The 15,141-nt window shown below is 46.9% G+C and overlaps 1 protein-coding gene across 1 annotated transcript; it reads left to right on the top strand.

The window, feature by feature from the left end:
- Positions 1-703: 703 nt before the first annotated feature.
- Positions 704-14,915, top strand: HEATR9 (HEAT repeat containing 9). Its single transcript, XM_041000910.1, has 15 exons — positions 704-791; positions 1,873-1,922; positions 3,100-3,285; positions 3,515-3,658; positions 3,885-3,941; positions 4,109-4,165; positions 4,810-4,867; positions 5,197-5,327; positions 11,195-11,377; positions 11,709-11,801; positions 11,904-12,023; positions 13,078-13,151; positions 13,802-13,853; positions 14,260-14,346; positions 14,541-14,915. Exons 1-15 carry the CDS (start codon positions 704-706, stop codon positions 14,913-14,915), a joined length of 1,755 nt encoding a protein of 584 aa, XP_040856844.1.
- The last annotated feature ends 226 nt before the right edge of the window (positions 14,916-15,141 follow it).

Raw genomic sequence — 15,141 nt, 5'->3', positions numbered from 1 at the left:
TAATAGAGCCAACAACCTCTCAAAACAATCAAGATCACTCACACCCTCAGAACATTCTTCCCCACACCTGGGCCTCAAAGGCAGCATCATACGACTGTCTCTATCCGAGGATGCTGATGTGTGACAGTAGGAAGGGGCACATTTTCTCCCCCCTTCCTTTGCCTCTCAACCCATGGAGATAGCAGAGAAAACAATTATCTCACCCACTTTCTCCCCTAACCCTACCCTCTCCATCCTAATCAGAGGTCACATGGGTCTGCAACCCCCTCACTTTTGTAATACACTTTAAAACAAAAATGTTTAATTAATTAACAACGAAAAAGCCTGGCCCAGCATGTGCTAAGTGAACTTAATATTCACCCAACCCTATGATTTTTTTTTTTAATTTATGTTTTACCACAGCTCCTCTTGGCCAGACAGGCATAATTTTCCCACTTTATTAGATGAGGGCCCGGAACACAGAGGTGCCATGACCAGCTCAAGTCCACAAGCCAGGAGAGGCCAGCTCAAGCACGGAACCTGAGTGTTCTGTTTACCAAGGCAATCTGGTTGCTCAGCACTTGGAAGCTTCTTCCTCCAGAAGTCAGAATACTTCATTGGTCCACCTTGTTCCCATGGAGAACGGGTCTCCAGCTGTGTCCCTACTCCTTCAACAGTCCTGAACTGCCCCTGCTTAAGTGCCCTTTGTCCCCACTAGAAGAGGATGCCCCACGAAAGGTTAACCGATATCTTTGACGTCTCCAGGTTAACACTCAAGTACCCATGGCTGGACTATCGGAACAGGACCAAAGGTGAGGCCAGAATGCATAGGAAGGGGCCAAAAGCAGTGTCCCTGAAAAGCTATGTAGCTTGCAATCCCAGGCAAAGAGACTGGCAACCCCCCAGAAAAAAAGGTCAGGATGTAGAAACTTCAATGGCTCCCAAGGATCTAAAGGTAAATTGCTAGCCCTTACAGGGTCCACTGCACCCTCTAAGATGCACCCCCTAAACTCGAGTGTCCCCAGTTTCCTTCCTACCTGCAACCTGTTCTCTATCCCAGCTTCACAATCCAAGGTTTACGCATAAGACTTTCCCTATGCTTCTCCCTTTTTACCTGTCTGGGTAAGCCTGAAGACTCAACTTGTGTGTAACCTCCTCTGGAAACCATCAGTTCTATCACTTCCAGTTGGACTACCTGTGCCTGCATGCCTTCACATCGCTCCCACCCCCCCTTACACACACACCCATTGGTGACAAAGAACCATTTTCATCTTACCACCAGACCAGCAGTTCTCAAAACTCAGTCCCATGAGCAGCAGCATCAGTATGTTTTTTGCAGTGCAAATTCTCAGACCTCACCCCAGATTCCAGCAATCAGACCTTTATGGGGATGAATCCCAGGTGATTCTAATGAGAAACTAAAGGAGACCAGTGGGTTTCAGCCTCAGCTGCACTTCAGAATCTTCTGAGGCTTTGTGCTCTAAAATGCCTTACCCCATCCTTAGGTAGGATTCAATTAGTATGAGGTAGAGGCTAGGCATGCTCGAATCCCCCTCCTAATGCCCAAACAATTGCAATAAGCAGCAAAGGTTGACAACAGCCTGCTTGGCCAGTGTTTGTCAGACACCTGGGGCATCTCATTAGGTTAAAGCTCTAAACTCCATAGGCCTGGAGAAGGGCCTGAGTTTTTGCCTTTTTGAGATGCTCCCAAGCCATGTCCTAAATAGCAATGTACCAGGAGACTGTGGGCTCCTCATGCCTTACTCACTGCCCTGAGTCATGGTGAGATACCTCGTGCAAGAACTCACAAAATGCCAAATGAATGACTCCTGCAGCCACCTTAGTCCTCGTGATCTCATTTGTACCAAACTGTACTCTTACCCCTCTTGTCAGAATTCCGAAAAGCCGTGGCTCCTGTCCACCTGCCCTTGTCCTGCCACCAGGTAAGTAAGACCTCTCACCTTTGCTACTGCAAGAGCTGTGTCCAAATGGGAGGGGCAGCAAACAGTCTCTTCTGGGGCCAGCACACGGAAGTCTGCTCTTCTCCCCAGGCTGCGGCTTACTGGGTCATCTTGGACGAGTCACTGCTCCTGCTCCAACCCTGCCTGCCTGCCCCACAGAGCTGCAATGAGACAGATTAGATGAGGCTAGAGCTAGGCAGGGAGTGCTAAGGAGTTGCTTTGATCAGTGTCATGGGCATCCTCACAGTAATGGTTGCAGGTTACATACAGGATGTCCAACTATGTTTGGGTGTCAGATAAAGGAATGGCTTTTTAGCATAAGCATGTCTCAGAACAATTTTGTTCACTACCTGAAATCCAGATTTGGCTTGACAGTCTGCTTGGCTGTTTGCACTTTTTGTGCTAAATCTGGAAACCAACCTGCTGTGATTCAGACCCATTTTCTGAAATCATGACAATCACTTGAAAAACCCTTATTTTGAGTTTTCCAGCCACCAAATCAGGCATCTCCAGCCCCTCTTCCTTCTTCCCAGAGATCAGTTGTGAAGTAGTGGGAGTTGGGGGTCAGTGAGAAGAGACAGGTGTCCCAGCCAAAGCCTATGAGAAGGCTCTGACCCACCCTAACCATCTCTTACAGTCAGAGGTACAACCATACAGTTGTTAGATTGTTCGAAGAATGTCTTTCCCCAGCTATACTGTGAGGTTCCTGAAGACAGGAGAAATCAATGTGTCCCCAGCACACAGCAGGGGCCTTGTGAGCATCTCATTGTGTACCAGTTTGTCCTCTCCCTAATTTGACTCCACGTCTTCCTGAACAAATCAATTTTCCAAAGTGTTGGGAGATGTCCAAGTAAGTAAATTGGTTCTCAGCTCCATGTACAGACTGCCAACGGCTTCACAATCTGAATATCTTCATGTTTGCAACCACTTTGGGAAAACAGAGCAAGGATTATTAGCATTGTCAGTCTTGGGCCTTGGTGGCTTGCCCAAGTCACACAGTGGGTTGGGTAGGAGCTGTGACTCCAGGCCAGATGGTAGGCTTAAGAGCATCTCTCTCCTCAGCAACTCTGCCCTCCTTTCCTCCTCCCTCCTCCCCCCAAATGCTCACAAGAGCCTGTGAGACACTCTGACTGCTCTACTACTTGCATCCCCACCCCAGGTGTCAAAGGAAGTGTATCCCCCAAGTCCAGAGTGCTGGAGACAGTACTGCAAGACCTTGAATGTGCTCCCTTACTGCTACTCTGAGACACCAGAGACTGCCATGTTCTGGAACATGCTGCATGACGAGAAAGAGAAAGGGGAGACCCAAAGGATGCTACGGAAAATGAAAGAGCGGCGAAAGAGTGTCTGTGTTCTGCCCATGTCAGTACTCACCACACCTCCCACAGATTCCAGGCAAGGGAGGAAAGACAAGGGGTGGGCCAAGGAGTGGGGCAAGTCAGCCTGCAGGTCCCAGGGAAAACCCTCAGGTGGGTTATCAGAGTCCCCACTTGCCTCTCTCAGGTCTCTTCTCTGAGCTGGGCTGATGTCCCCAGACAGAGGTTGCAACCTGAGCAGGAGACCCAGGAGGGCAGTGTGATTTCTTACCTAGGTACCCCCAAAAGGACACTCACATCCAAGACTTCTATCTCCCCATGAGCAAGCTGACTGCAAAACCTCGGATGGCACCCAGGCTTTTAGAGCCTGCCAGCAACTCTCTGAAGTGGCAAAGACTAAAGGTTCGAATGCTAGCCAGGGAGGATACAGGAAGCCTCCCTCAGCCCTACCTCCTCCACCCACCCTATTGGTGTCCTTACCTTGAGCTCATAGCATGCTTCCACCTCCAGCCTCTGCCTGTCAAGTGGAGGTGGAGGAAAGGGGCTAGGATTGGACGAGCTGCTTTCAGTCAGAAGCTCTGCAACTGTTTTCCTTTCTTCCTTTCCAATGGCGGCCTGGGATGAGCAGGAACTCTCAAAAAGCCTGAAATCTCCCCAGGAGGATGAGCAGGTGTATGCAGCACAGGTGAGAAGCAGCAAGGGCCAAGGAGGATGGCTATAGCAGCTGGGCTTGAAAGTCAAAGGCTGCTTGAGGTGGGTGGCAGGGCAGGGCTTGTGTTCCAAGTACAAGCTTCAGACTGTGTCCAGAGGATGGGAATTCCTGGAGACAGTGTCCACCTACTCTTCCTACAGGCTCTAGGGTACCTGGGCAACAGTGACAAGTTCATCATGGACGCACTGTGGCAGGTGGTGAGTTTGCAGCTGCATTGAGCTCACCTGAGCAAACGGGGTTTGGGGTTTGGAGAATTTGGACGTGTGACAGGTAAGGTGCCCCCAGGGTGCCAGAAGATGGGTCAGAGGCAGTAAGCAGGGAACCACCAGTGAGTAGCATGCCCTTGGCCTCTTTCAAGAGCAACCTGAGGGAAACAGGGTCGAGCAAGGAAGAATCTGAAGATCTCCCTTCGCTCGACTAAAAGGGGAGGAAAGAATGGGGACTGCGTTTCTCCTCTACTTTAGCTGAAGCAGTGCTCCCTGCCTGTATGACAGGTTACAAGCCAGAGCACACATTATCCATAATTGCATTTCAATTATCAACACCAGAAAGATCTATTACTCTCAATGTTTTTCTAATGTCAAAACATTAGATCTGTGAAGACAAGTGCTTGCCCAAGGCCCAGGGACTACTAGAAATTTAGTACAAAGTGTAATTCACAAGTTCAGTGTTACTTCCACTGCACTCTAGTTATATCGTGCAGTGATGGATTAAAGGGAAGTTACTCTCTAGGCTTCCGGTTCCTTTTTCTGTAAAGTGAAGGAGGCTCCTGCAACAATCCCTCGAGCTCTGATATCCCATTACCTTTTGGTGTATTTCCACCACTTGACTCTTAATTCAGGCCCAAACTGGTTCGGAGAAAGTGAAGTATGAGGCCTACCGAACCCTGGCCATCTTGGGTGAGTACACCCTTTCCTTGGTGGGGGAGGTATAGGAGATGCGAAAGTGCAGCCACTTCCTCCTGTGGACAAGGACGGAAGGGAGCAGAGTTCATACCCATGCCAGCCCAGCCTCTGGCAGGGTCTGGAACCACCCTGTACCCAAGTACTGTTGGGTAGAGAGAAGTGGGGGGTGAAAAGAAGGGCTCCTGGCACTGTGTCCATGTTCAGCCAGCTGCTCTGGGGTCCTTGGTTCCCAGTACCTGGAACTATTGTGAAGGTTCATTGGGTCCTTGCAGAGAAGAATGGTCCCAAGGCTCTGCTCTGACCAGAGGAACCTCCCTTTCCAGGTTGCCTGAATAAGCACGTAATCTGTGCCCTCATTAAACACCTTAAGGGGCAAGATAAGGGTAGAAGGATGGAGACTCTTACTGGGCTGCGAGTGGCTCTGAACTCCTGGGCTGCTGTTCCTGAAGACAAGGTGATTAGGAGGGCAGCCTGTAACTGGGGCAAAACAAGACAAAGCTGTTGAAGGGCTTGGTTAAGAGGTTAGGTCAACACAAAGGCATTCCAGCTCTCAGCTCTGACTGGGGGAGACAGTGCCTGGAGTTGAACAATAGTGTATGCTTAACCACTTAATACCCAGACAACCTTTGTAAGCCAGCTGAGATACATGCAGTCTACTCATCTCTGAGAGTAATTGTTTCACAGCACAATGTCTGTGCTCCTTGAGTGATAAGCATCCCTTTTATTATCATCCCTAAAACATCCTACTAAAGTAGGACTTTCAGCAAGAGCATGTGTGGACCAAGAAAGGTCCTCTGACACTACTCTCAGCTTTCTCCCCTTCAAGGTGATCTTACTTTGACCCCATCACTACCCCCTTGTGAAAGAGAATCAATCATCCACCTAATTACCCAGAAAGCACACAATAAACAGCTACCACATGCTGACACTGCTGTGGGCCTTTAAAGACTCATCAGTGAGCTGAACAGGCAAAGATGCCTGCAGTGGTGGAGCTTATATTACAGTGGGGAGAATACAAAATCCAACACATTTAATCAAAAAATTACATAATACATTAAAATACAATGAGGGAAATTATGTAGGCAGGGTGAAGGTAATCAGGAGTGCCAGGTGAGAATAGGTATGAGCTGCAATCTTAAACAGGGTAGAGAGGAAAGGCCTTGTTTAGAAGGTACATTTCAACAAAACATGACGAGGATGGAGGCAGTGAGCCTTGCAGATACAGAATTGGTCAATGCAAAGGCAGGAGCATGCCCGATATAGTCAAGGACCACAGGAAGGCCAGTATGGCTCAAATGGGATAAGTATAAACACAGTCAAAGGAAAGGAAGGTCTGGTCAAAGACAAACAAGAGATTAAATTGTATGTGGTCTTCTACGCTGTTCTAATTAGGCCTTTACTCTCAGTGTAAATAAAAAATAAAGAACCACTGGAGGCTTGATTGGTCTTGTTTTTTTAATGACTTGTTTGCTTGTTTACTTAATTACCTATTTGAAATACAGAGATCTCCCACCTATTGGTTCGTTCACTCTCCAATGCCCATAACAGCCAAAGTTGGGCCAAGCCAAAGCCAGGAGCCTGGGACTCGATCCAAGTCTCCCATCTGGGTGGCAGGAACTCAAGTACTTGTGCAATCTTCAGCTTTCTCAGGTATTAGTAGGAGCCAGATCAGAAGCAGTTGCAGGGACTTGAACCGATACAGGATGGGGGAAGCATCAGTTATCCTGCTATGCAGCACCTGCTTTCCATTAGAGGTTTTAGAACAGAGCATGATCTGGCCTACATTTCCAAAGGTTTGCTCTGACTACTATTTTGGAAATAGGGATGCCAATTAAAGGCTACTAAAACAATCCTGATGAGAACTAGTTGTGGCTTTGGACTGTGGTGGTCACAGAGTTACAAAGCAAAACTAACTAGTGGAATGGGAGCTATAAGACAGTGAGGAAACAGGGACAAAACCAATGTCTTAGTCTGGCAATACAAAGGATGAAGCTATTATTAATTTGAATCAAGAGAGTTCCAGATGGAACAGGTTTTGAGGCGAGAGGTAACATCAGAAGCATGGTTTTGAACATGTTTAAAATGTCCACTGGAACTACAAGGGAAATGGCAAGTCAATGATTGAATAACACAATCTGGAGTTCGAGAGGTATGAACTAGAAAAAGAAATTCAGAAGTTATCAACAAACCACAGTTAAGAAACTGGATGAGATCACTAAAAGCTAAAAATTGTACTTTGGGGCCCCCCAGTGTTAAGAAATCATAAAAGAAACCAGTATTCCCTAAGCAGTCAGCTAATGAGGTAGAAAGGCAACACAAACTAAAAATCTAGTGAGAAACATGCAAATGTATTTTTAAAAAGCTTGTGAGAAAGCCCGGCGCGATAGCATAGTGGTCAAGGTCCTCACCTTGCAAGCCCCAGGATCCCATATGGGAGCCAGTTCTAATCCCAGAGGCCCTGCTTTCCATCCAGCACCCTGCTTGTGGCCTGGGAAGACAGGACGGCCCAAATACTTGGGGCCCTGCACCCACGTGGGAAACCCGGAAGAGGCTCCTGGTTTTGGATTGGCTCAGTCCCAGGTGTTTTGGTCACTTGGGGAGTGAATCATCAGATGGAAGATCTTCCTCTCTGTATATCTGCCTTTCCAATAAAAATAAATCTTTAAAAAAAAAAAAAGGTTGTGAGAAATGGAACTTAAAAATAAAAGGTTATTTTAATGCAAAAACGGAAAAACCCTTTCCAAATTACTTTTTACATAATGCATTTTCAATTTTTGAAGTACACTATATCAGAGGGAAGAGAAACCAACTATATGAAGCAATATGCAGTGAACTGATACATGGATTTAAAGATGTGGGAGTCATTGCTATCTTAACTGTCATCTTGTTAGGTTTGTGTGGAAGGAACTCATGGGAATGGGTAAAAAAAAAAAAAAAAAAGGCTGGGAGAAGACAATAGAAACAGGGAAGCATGGACGACCTTTAAATTTTGCTAGGAAGGGCAAATATTGGCACCAGAACTAAAGGTTAGAAAAAAAAAAGGAAAAAGTTATCAAAAACAACCATAAAAGTGGTGGCTTAATCCACTGTTCCACAATACTGGTCTCAAAAGTGATGTTTTTTCTTTTTGTTAAAGATTTATTTATTGGAAAGTCAAGACATACAGAGAGGAGAGACAGAGAGGAAGATCTTCCGTCCGATGATTCACTCCCCAAGTGAGCGCAACGGCCGATGCTATGCCGATCCGAAGCCAGGATCCAGCAACTTCTTCCGGGTCTCCCACACAGGTGCAGGGTCCCAAAGCTTTGGGCCGTCCTCAACTGCTTTCCCAGGCCACAAGCAGGGAGCTGGAGGGGAAGTGAAGCTGCTGGGATTAGAACCGGCGCCCATATGGGATCCCAGTACATTCAAGGCAAGGACTTTAGCCGCTAGGACATGCCTCCGGACCCAAAAGTGATGTTTTTTAAAGAGTGGTTACAGTTGCAATATCAGTGTCCACAACTGGGTATCAGGGAATGGGCTTTAACACACTAGCGTAAGCCAGTGACGCTTACAGCCCATAACAACAGATGGAAAGGAAGAATATGTGGTTGGGGAAAGGTGTCTTTTTTGTTTTTTGTTTAACAGGTTTTTTTTTTTTTTATTGCAAAGTCAGATATACAGAGAGGAGAAGAGACAGAAAGATCTTCTGTCCATTTAATTCACTCCCCAAGTGGCCGCAATGGCGGGAGCTCAGTCGATCCAAAGCCAGGAGCCCAGAGTCTCTTCCAGGACAATAATGGGCACAGGGTCCCAAAGCCCTGGGCTGACTGCTTTCCCAGGGCACAAGCAGGGAGCTGGATGGGAAGCAGGGCTGCCGGGATTAGAATCAGTGCCCATCAAACGGAGACTATGATGGACTAGGTCAATCATTGGATTCTTCAATGACCTCATTGTGCTTGGAGTGGCGAGACTGGCAGCAATTCATAGCTGTTGAACTATCAAAACCACTTGAGCAAGACCCTCAAGAGCATGCCCCCCATCAGGGACCTGGGGTGGGTGGGAGACTGGGTGGGTCTTCTCCCTTAAAACACTTAAAATTCCCCTTTATATATGAAACTAATAGTCTTACCCATTTTCCTGCAGCCCTTGAACCTCTTTACCCTAATTAACTATGTAAAGATTGTCAAAAATATAATTTAAAAAATGAAAAAAAGAATCAGTGCCCACATGGGATCCCAGCACGTGCCAAGATGAGGACTTTAGCTGCTAGGCTACCGCTCTGGGTCCAGGGACAGGTGTTGAAGTGGGACAGAGGAGGTAGGATGTGCCTTTGGGACTTTTTATCTAGCTGCTTTATTTTCTCAGTGAAGTAGAAAGCAGGGTCATCAACTGAGAATCAAGAAACATCAAAGGATCCAGGGGAAAAGACAGGCTTTAAAAGACAAGAGTGGCCTAGAAAAAACAGCTATGATTATTAGGCAGCATTAAGTGTCTGCGTGGTTCGAGTGCAAGATCAATCATCGTTAACTTTTTCTCCAGGTGAGTTGGACTAAACCAAAGTTATAGTTCTGTCAAGGAAGTACAATATAGTGGGCATAAAGGAGCTGGAGTGACATCGCGGATTATAGCAGGACATGGAATTTAAGCTGGGTCAAGTATGAAAAATAGCAACAAAGTGGCAGACTGGTTACTGAGTTATTAATCTTTCATAGCCAAATGCTGTTGACCCTGGCAAGTGAGCTGCAAATGAGGAAGGAATGGTCAGCTTGAGATATGTAAAGTAGATATTATGAAGTTATGAGTCATGATTATGTCTTTCTGTGGGATTTGTGGTGAGGTTATTAGAAGAGGTTTGGAAGGAAATCTTTTTCTAAGTTCCAGAATTTAAGACAGTAGAAGCAACAGAGTACAGTGATCTAGCCACAAGAATCACAGATGTCTGGTGCAGACGTTAAGACGACACTTGGCAGTACCCTCAGAACATGCTCCACATCAAGGGGTCCAGGATGACATGGAATGCCAACCCTACATCCCCTGGTACTGATGTTTTTAGGCTTCTGGGAGCAGCCCTCTCCCCTTCTCTCCTCCCTTGCCCCAATGCAGGAAGAAAAAAAAAATTGGAAGCAGTTGTCTCATCCACTCTTCCCCATTTCCCGACCTTCCCACCCTAAGCAATTGTCCACATGGGCATACATCCATCTCGACTATGTAAACATCATCAAAAATGAAATAATTTTTAAAAAGACATTGCTTGGGATGCCTATAGAACGCCTGGTTTGAATCCTGGCTTTGCTTCCTTTGGAAGGCAGCAGGTGATGATTCCAGTACTTGGTCCTAGACAGCCATGTGGCAGATTTAGATCAAGTTTCAAGCTTCTGACCTTGGCCTGGCCCATTCCTGAGAACTGCGGATATTCAGGGAGTGAACCAGGAGATGGAAGATCTCTCCTTTCTCTATCTTTCAAATAAACTGAAATGAAACTGAATAGGGGCTAGCACCATGGCTGAACTAGCTAATTCTCCAGCTGCAAGATTAGCCAGTTCTTGTCCCAGCTGCTCTACTTCCCATCCAGCTCCTTCCTTCCCACTGCCTGGGAAAGCAGTGGGGAATGGCTCAAAACCTTGGGACCCTGTACCTATGTGGGAGACCCAGAAAGGGCTCCTGGCTTTCAATCAGTTCAGTTCCAGCCACTGCAAGCCACTTAGGGAGAGAACCCGCAGACAGATCTGTCTCTCCTTCTATTTGCAAATACACCTTTTCAATAAAAATAAATCTTTTAACAAAAACTTGAAAAAAGAATGGATAACAGGAACTGGCCTATTAAAATTTTTTCTTAAAAATAGGTCAGCACTGGTGTGATGACTCAATTGACTAATCCTCCATTGCCAAGCACTGGGATCCTCTATGGGCACCAATTCACGTCCTGGTTGCTCTACTTCCATCCAGCCCCCTGCTTTGGCCTGGAAAAGTAGTAAAAAGATGCCCAAGGCCTTGGGAGTCTACCCGAATGGGAGACCCAGAAGAAGTTCCTAGCTCCTGGCTTTGGATCAGCTGAGCTCCGGCCAGTGCAGTTGTTTGGGGAGTGAACCACTAGATGGAAGATGTCTATCCAATCTGTAAATCTGTCTTTCCAATAAAAACAATTTTTTTAAAGTAATAGAAAGATGAAAATAGAACCTGGGAGTGATAGCAAAAGTAGGGTGAAGTATATGAAGTCATCTGACGATATGGCACTCATTCTAGGAGACAGGACAGTCTGGAAGCAGTAAATAATCACCCTCTTACAAAGCATGAAGCCTAGCTGCAGACCTTCCCTTTTGCTTCCTGTCTTCCTCTTAGAGGACCAAAGTTGGAGATGAAGAAAAACTGGTGCTTGTGCTGCAGACACTGATAAAGAAGTTGTTAAATGAAGCAGCCCTGGAGGCAGCCTTGTGCTTGGGTTTCCTGAGACCCTGCAGCAACCTGGCACAAGAGTTCTTGCTGAAGTGCCTGTGCCAAGGGCCCAAGACACAGCAGATGAAGGTGTGAAGGGCAGGAGGCTGGGATCTGCGGAAGCACTGGGGAAAACAGGCCAGTGGGGCCGGGATCTTGTTCAGAGCGCAGCAGGAACCCCCTGTGTGTTAAGCAGGTATATGCAAAAGAGGGTCATACAGATATGCAGGTATCTGTGTGGATATGGGATGTGCATTTATATATGTACACACACGTACTCAAATGCACTTGCGTTCTCCCTTGAGAAGGCCATGAGGCAAGAAAAAGAACCTGATCTGGCCCCCGAGCGTTCTAAGACCAACCCTCAAGCCCCCATCTCTAGGCATATACCTGTATACCTGCTTCACCTTGTCCTTCACAGGCACTTAGGATGCTGGTCAAGAAGATGCATGTTCATTCAGCTGCAGTCATCAGGTCCATTCTAGACCAACTGTGCTCTTCCCATGTCCTTGATGTAAGCGCCGGGACATCTCGCACCTTTGCTCCATAGCTCTAGGACAAGGCTGGGGGATGAGAACGGGAGTCTGTCTCATGCCTTCCTTACCTCTGCCCACAGGACCGCTATGAAGCCATCCAGATGCTCCGGACCATTGGGCTGGAACAGATCCAGGCACAGGGTCTAGAGGAGCTCACCTTTGACCTTCTCAGGAAGAAGACACATAACGAACCCTTTCTTGTGAGACAAATATTCCAAAGCCCACACAGCCAGTCATTCTCTTCTCTGGCAATGCTCCCTGGCTTGGTTTTCAACAACACTTATCAAAACACCACCTCCTCCTCTCTACTCCTTGTTCCCTTAGTGCAGCCTGATGTCAAGCCACTATGCCTCTGCTCAGGCTATTTTCTCAACTAAAAATACCTAAGTCATCCTTCCCCAATCTAGAAGGTAAAACTTGCCTCTTATTCACTGAGTGATAAGGAACCTCCTATTGAAATACTATTGACCCTTCAAGCCCAAATAATAATAACTCCCCCAGGAAGTTTTCCCAGAGCAGCAATCAGAATCTGTTTTGCCTTTTTATTTTCCCTTTTCTTCAGGGACCAGTGTTGCGGCACAGCAGGTTGTTAAGCCACTTCTTGGGATGCCTCTGTCCCATAACCTAGTGCTGGTTTGTCTTGGATTCTGTTTGACTCAGCTTCCTGCTAATGTGCCTTGGAGGCATCAGATGACAGTCCAAGAAAATGAGCTCATGGCCCCCCATGTGAAAGATGCAGATGGAGTTCCTCACAAAACCAGCCACAGTGCTCCCACACTTTCCTATAATGTAAATTGGAAGCCTCACCTCAGTATAAACATTTTCAGAGGTTCCCAATGCCCTCAGGAGAGCAAATATTGCTTGACCATATCAGGCCTGGATCATCCTCTTACCTTTATCTCTTTACTTCTCCACCTCTCTGAGGAGCCCCACCTTGTCAGCTCACTAAATTAAGCTCCCTCCAGCTACCCATTCTTTTTGTACTTCCCCTCCAAGTTTTGGTCCATGGTTTTCTCTACCTGGTTAATTTCCACTCACACCTCAAACTTCACCTGAGGCATTGCCAACTCCATGGAATCTACCCCGTACACAAGAACTCAGGAGAGCATCTTATGTATGCTCCAATCAGCACCGGAATTGTTTTTTTACTTTCATGAACTCTTCCAGGCTCTGCAGCACAACATGTTTGGTAAATGTTTTGAAGCACTTGGATGCACACTCCAGCATTCTGTTTTCCCACTGATCCCTCTACAGGCTATGAGGCAGGCTGTGGTGAGAATTGTGGAGGAGCTCAGGATGAAGCCTATGATGATGGAAGTAGTGGAAGAGTGAGTGGTCTGGGCTGGGAGCTTCCAGAGCCAAATCCTAGGCCATGGAAAGGCAGCAGAGGGTCAGCAAAGAACCGTGTGTGTGTGTGTGTGTGTGTGTGTGTGTGTGTGTGTGTGTGTGTGTGTGTGTGTGTGTGTGTGTGTACTGCAAAAAGAAGCTAGCAACACCCATCACTGTGTGTGTGTGTGTGTGTGTGTGTGTGTGTGTGTGTGTGTGTGTGTGTGTACTGCAAAAAGAAGCTAGCAACACCCATCACTGAGGGTTGGCTGGGAGCTTCCAGAGCCAAATCCTAGGCCATGGAAAGGCAGCAGAGGGTCAGCAAAGAACCGTGTGTGTGTGTGTGTGTGTGTGTGTGTGTACTGCAAAAAGAAGCTAGCAACACCCATCACTGAGGGTTGCTGTAAACCTCAATGTCATGAAGGAATGAAAGGCAAAGTTGTGGAGTGGTAAACATTTAGTGCCCCCTGACTAATAACTGCTTCCCTCTCTCCCAGCCCCTTTCCTAACCGAAGGAAAAAAAAAAAAAAAAAAGCAATGAATTCGTCACTTCTCAGCATTATGTCCAACCCACTGTGGTGGGCTGGAAAAGCAAGCAGTCCCTCTCTCCCTCCCCTTTAACTGGACAATATCCTCATTCCTTTCTACACAGGCAACTGATGAGCCCTAATGCAACTGCACGCCAGGAAGCCATCACCTCTTTGGTAAGGTGGGCTATGCTTCTCTGACCTGATTCCTGACATGTGTAAATGCCAGGATCACTGAGGGAAAGACAGGGCTGTCAAGTTTAGAGAAGTTGTTTATTTTAGAATTCCATCCCACTTGAGCCCACAGTTGCCTTTTCTTCAGGATTGGGGTCGGGGGGATAAGGGACACAGACAGGTGTGAAAGGCACTGCATAGATACATGAAATCATCCAGACTCTTCCTCCTCAATTATGGTCCCTGGAACCATGTGCAGTAGCCTCAATATGTCAGAAGGGGATACCTTAGCTACAAAAATCCTGTTTCCCAAGTCATCACAAAAGGGCAAAACAGAAAAAAAAAAAAAAAGAGTACAGTGCATCTTCTCAGGCTAACTCCTCCAGCAATCTCTGTTTACTTCTGCTAGGGTGTTCTAGGGGTCCGCAGCACGCAAGTATTCCACCTGCTCCTGGACATGCTAGACGTAGAAGAGAACCAGGCTGTGAAGAAAAGTGTAAGGCATTCCAGTCACCTCTTCCTTTTCTTTACCCCACCTTCCATGTCCTCTGAAAATTTCACCACTTGTTCCTTGGACATTGTCCCTAGTCTTGATGGCCTCTGGCAAGAACATTCTTTCCCTTGGATACCCCTGCCCCTCCCAGCCTGAGCTAGATGTGAGCCAGCTCTAGGGCCTTTGTTTCTATGCAGCTACAAGAAACCCTCATCCTTTGGTCCTCAACTGATCCTTGGATCCAAAGCAAGCTGAAGGACAAGATATTCTTTGTATATGAGGCACCTAAGATCAGTGTGGAGGAAGCACCGATAAGATTCCGTGAGAAGCCTGAGACCCCAGAAAAGTTAAATATCCAAGACTTCCACCTTGTTCAGCTAAATCCCTTGTTCATCACAAGGTCCTGCACCAAAAGGGACAAAAAGAAAAGGATGCCTGTCTTCCTGTCCTGTTTCCATCAGGAACCCCAGATGCAGCCTTTGGGAAACTGGCAATCAAAGATTAGAAACAAGACCTGCAGTCTTTCTGGTACTTTCAAATGTCAGCCCTCTGGGCATACCCCCTCTCCCTGAGGATACTTCTCAAGCTTTCCTGAGAAAACAACCCATAATGATCTCTGAATAAACAGGTGTCACTATCCCACAGATCTGTCTGGATCATTGCTACAGTGCTGTTTCCTTCCCAAGGTATCCCTGAGTGACAGGTCTCCTCACACCGACTTTTCATTCAGAGAAATGACAGGGGGACAGCAGCAAAGTACCAGAACCTCTGGATGGCCAGCCAACTGCCATAACTAAC

Source organism: Ochotona curzoniae, unplaced genomic scaffold, assembly GCF_017591425.1.
Source record: "Ochotona curzoniae isolate NIBS_2020 unplaced genomic scaffold, NIBS_Ocur_1.0 scaffold_2453, whole genome shotgun sequence".
Lineage (NCBI taxonomy): Eukaryota > Metazoa > Chordata > Mammalia > Lagomorpha > Ochotonidae > Ochotona > Ochotona curzoniae.
This window is presented reverse-complemented; position numbering and strand designations above follow the sequence as displayed.